Source organism: Chrysochloris asiatica, unplaced genomic scaffold, assembly GCF_000296735.1.
Source record: "Chrysochloris asiatica unplaced genomic scaffold, ChrAsi1.0 scaffold00118, whole genome shotgun sequence".
Taxonomy (NCBI): domain Eukaryota; kingdom Metazoa; phylum Chordata; class Mammalia; order Afrosoricida; family Chrysochloridae; genus Chrysochloris; species Chrysochloris asiatica.
The window spans coordinates 8,347,479-8,352,218 of record NW_006408636.1 but is presented as its reverse complement, the minus strand read 5'-3'; the positions used below and the strand labels follow the sequence as shown (position 1 = coordinate 8,352,218).

At 39.2% G+C, this 4,740-nt stretch overlaps 1 protein-coding gene across 4 annotated transcripts in view; it reads left to right on the top strand.

The window, feature by feature from the left end:
- The first annotated feature begins 2 nt into the window (after window positions 1–2).
- LOC102832265 (sorting nexin-12-like) overlaps window positions 3–4,740 on the top strand; it is a 21,672-nt gene continuing 16,934 nt past the window's right edge. For 2 of the 4 annotated variants that reach the window (XM_006868530.1, XM_006868532.1), the window contains exon 1: window positions 35–187. In XM_006868530.1, coding sequence (XP_006868592.1) covers window positions 35–187 — 153 coding nt within the window. Of the gene's footprint in view, window positions 200–4,740 lie in introns of all 4 variants that reach the window. The other 2 variants (XM_006868529.1, XM_006868531.1) reach the window with 2 other exon arrangements.

Sequence of the window (4,740 nt, the reverse complement as noted above, 5' to 3'; positions counted from 1 at the left end):
CCCTTCCCTGGGTTCCAGTTTGCCTTTCTGAAAGATGTCGGATACGGCAGTAGCTGATACTCGGCGTCTTAACTCAAAGCCGCAGGACCTGACTGATGCTTATGGGCCACCAAGTAACTTCCTGGAGATCGACATCTTTAATCCACAGACTGTGGGCGTGGGCCGCGCGCGCTTCACCACCTATGAGGTTCGCATGCGGGTGAGTCACGGGGTGAGGTAGACAGCTGAGGGAGGATGAGGCAGGGGATGAGAGGGCGTTTGAAGAGGTCATTTGGAGGTTAGGGGCGTGATAGGTTTGGAGAGTGGTCTGTAGATACAGCAAACTCCTGAGGGGTACTCAGAATTGGAGAGAAGCAGTGAAGGTTGGTTGGATAGGGTTGGGAGAATGGAGAAATCTTAGAGTGAGTAATTCAAGGTGATGGGAATCATGACTGTAGTGACAGAAGAAATCAAAACCAAACCCTCTGTTGTGGGGTTGATTCCAACTCATAGCAACCCAGAAAGGACAAAAGTATAACTGTCCCATAGTGTTTCCAAGGCTGTAAATCTTAAGGGAAGCAGACTGCCACATTTTCTCCTGCCGATCTTTCTTTCAGTGAGCAGTCGAGCACTTTTAACTATTGTGTCACCAGGGCTCCTGACAGAATGACAGGGAATGAAAAGCCATGGTGATACCTAGCTGGGTCCCATAACTAGATTGTGGGAATTCCGTCTGAAGAGGGAGGGCAGGAAGGTCCGAGTTGTTCCTAATGAGGTTTTCCTGGGATGATAGATTAAGAGGAAAAGAGACTGAGAAAGGAAAACAGTGGGCTTGTGGGGGTAGAAATTAGAAAGGGAGTCTCCTTGAGATTGAATGCTTAAAAGACAAGTGTTTTATGCTTAAGTTTCTTTTCCTCAGGTACTACATGCTGTAAAACCTGGCTTGCATTGGGATTGCTGTATTGTCAGTTGCTGCTTCATCATAATGGTGACCCTTTAGATGTGAAGCAGTTAGATTGTTCACTTGAATGTTTATTGGTTCTTATTTGGAGGGGTCTATCAATGTTAATGGCCATTTGCCCTTTCTAGATTAACAGTTTGGATTCAGATTCTCACCTGTACTTTAATACATAACATTTCTGAACTGCCCCAGGAGTGACTTCTTCCCAGAGTTCACTACAGAAGACTTTATCTTCTAGTGTTTAGCCCACAATGTAAGAATGGAATATGTGGATAGAGTGCATGGCTTGCAAGTTCTTTTGCACAAAGTGGTTACAGACCAAACAGTTTGAGAACCATTTTCTAGTTTTCCTTTTACCCTTGAGGGCCAGAATATCCTCTCAGGATAGCTTTCTGCTCAAACAGATTGGAGATCTAAGAGTTTGTGCTTTCATTTATGAATGAATGCACTGAATGAGTGAGTGTGGTCTCACCTGAGCTTTTAAGTCGAATTGAGAAATGATAAACCCTAAATTCCAAGTCTGGCAAAGTCTAAACTGCTGAAAGAAAAAAAAAGAAAAAGTAAAAAATGAGGAAAACTATTTTAAATCATCTCTGTTGGGGAGGAATGGAAATTAAGTTTCTCAAAATATGATAAAGACAGGGAATTGTCAGTGGTAGAGAACTTAATTACCAGAATTACAAGAATGAATCTGGGCATTACTTGTTCAATATAAGAACCCTCTACTTTGGGGACTGGTGATATTGTCTTGATGCATTACCTAAGAATCTTCAAGATTATAGGTGGAATACTTCAGGTATTCTAATAATAACAGGGATTATTCTTATAGGTTTTATTTTCTATATTAATTCTTAACCAAAAACACATCGTATGGATAGAAAACTGAGGAGGAGTACAGTTTAAGTAACTTGTTCAAGTACATACATGCAGCTAATAAGTTGAGGGCTGGGATTTGAACCCAAGTTTTAACTCCAAAGACCATATTCTGTCTTTTTTTAAGTTATAATTTTTTATTGAACTTTGTGTGGAAGTTTACAGAACAAATAAGTTTTCCATTCAACATTCATAGTGACCTCACATGATACATATGGAACTTTTCAAATATCAATTGTCCTTCAACTTTGCTTCTTTCTGTCTTTTCCCTTGACTTTATGTTGATCAGAGCCAATGAACTTTCACAAGTATCCTGTACTACACAATACTGCCTTCCTCAGGTAGTTTCTAGGTTGAAACTGGGAGATTGTCTCCTATAATGTAGCCCTTCTTTCTTAGGTGGCTAGGAGCTGAGATGAAAGATCACTATTGTCACTATCCTGTGGGACTAGGGAAAAAGTAGCAATTTTTTGTGTCAAAGGAGGAAGTCTTCAAAATGGGAGTGAGTGGTTTCGCTGGTTTCACCTGTCTTAGAAGAATCTCAATATTTTTTTTTCCTGCTCAGCATTTGACTTTTCTCCTTTTCATTGACACTTTTGTTGGGTTCCGTGAAATACTACTAGTTAAGGTTTTATTGTTTGAGGAATCACAGTATTTGTACTGAACCATAGTTGATACCTAGAATCACATGATATGATAGGTTCTTTTTCTTGATGCAGCATTCTGAAATGTTGTTTTGAATAGTTAATATATGCACAGGGTATAAAATTCAAAAGGTACAAAAAGTATGGTTTTATAAACTAAGTTCCCTCCTTCTTCTCTCATCCAGAGGTTTCCTTTCCCAAAGAAACCACTGTTAACAGTTTCTTATTTGTTCTTCTAAAGAATGGCTTAAGTAATAAAATGTCCTTTTATATATATCCCACTTTAATCTGTTGACGTTCCTTGGGCCTCAATGATCTTGAGTAGAGTTGTAAATAATTTAAGTTGGCCAGTTATTTGGCTTTTGATTGTCCATATCTAGGGCTGGATCCTGAAAAGATAATTTCCAGGCGTGAGGATTGTAAAGCATGATATAGTAAGAACTGTGTAAAGCTCCATCAGGGCTAGAAGATGTTCATTTCCTACCATGAGAAAGAAGAAAAACTAGCTCTTTATAATTTTCATCCATAGGTCTGAAATGTTGTTAGGTGCCATCAAGTCAGGCCTGACTCATAAGGACCCTATGTATAACAGAACAAAATACTGCCTGATCCTGCACCAAACTCATAGTTATAGTTATGTTTGAGCCCATTTTTGTTCACTGTGTCAGTCCATCTTAATGGGGGGTCTTCCTCTTTTTCGCTGATACTACACTTTACCAAGTATCATGTCCTTCAGGTATGAGAAAGTACAAGAGAAAATCTAGCTATCCTTGCTTCTGAGGAGCACTCTGGCTGTACTTCTTCCAAGACAGCTTTGTTACTTTTTTCGAAACTACCAGCTGCTCCGCGGGAGAAAGATGAGGCTTTCTACTCCCGTAAGGATTTACACTCTCGGAAACCCTGTACAGGGTCGCTATGGGTCGGAACCGACTCGAAGGCACTTAACAACAACAACAACCATGATACTTTAAGTATTCTTCACCAACACCATAATTTAAATGCATCAATTCTTCTATATTTTTCTTTTTTCACAGTCCAACTTTTACATGCATCTGAGACAATTGCAAATTCCTTGGCTTGGGTCAGGTGCTTCTTAGTCCCCAAACTGATCGTTTTACTCTTAAACACTTAGGGTCTTTTGCAACAGAATTGCCTAATGCAATACATTATTTGATTCTTGACTGCTGCTTCCATGAGTATGGATTGTAGATCCAAGCAAAATGAAGTCTGACAGCTTCATTTTCTCATATTTATTGGACCATTTGTAACGATTTGTGTTTTCTGTACATTGAGGTGCAACCTATACTGAAGGCTGTGGTATTTGATCTTCATCAATATTTTAAGTCATCTTTGATACCAGTAAGCAAGGTTGCATCATCTGCATTTCACAGGATGTTAATGAGTCTTCCCCTAATCCTGATGCCACGTTTTTCTTCATAAAATCTAGCCTGCCAGATTATTTGCTCAGTATACAGATGAAAGAATGCAACCCTGGTGCATACTTTTACTGATTTAAAATCATTTAGTAGTCCCTCAAAAAGAGGAGGAACATCTACAAACATCAATTACTAATCAGAACATAAAAGTACCGTCAAGTTAGTTCTGGCTCATAGCAACCTTACATATGGTTTCCAAGGAGTGGCTGGTGAGCCTTAACTGCCTACTTTGTGGTTCAAATTGACTTTGCAGTCCAGTGCACTAACCCATAGCACCATGCCAGGACTCTTCCCAGGCATAAGTGAGCTGAAATGGACTGGTATTGGCCAATTTGCATCTGACATATAGTTTACTATACCAGGAACAACAAATTCAAGAGGAATGACGCCACATTGATCATCAAAAAGAACATTTCAGAATGTATCTGGAAGTACAGTGCTGTCTGTGATAGGATAATATTCATATGCCTACAAGGAAGACCAGTTAATACCACTAACTTAAATTTAATTCAAATTGATGCACCAACCACTAAAGCCAGTAATAATGAAATCAAAGAATTGTACCAACTTCTTGAGTCTGAAATTGATCAATTATACAATCAAGATGCAATGATAATTAACTGGTGGTTGGAATGTGAAGATTGGAAACAAAGAGGAAGAAGCAGTAGTTGGAAACTATGTCCTTAGTGATAGAAATGGTACTAGAGATCACACGGTAGAATTTTGCAAGACCAATGACTTATTTAATGCAAATACCTTATTTAAACAACATAAAAGACAGCTGTAGAAACAAGATGACGGATTGGGTGGAAGTGCAGTAAAGGAGCTCCGCCAACAACAACACAGA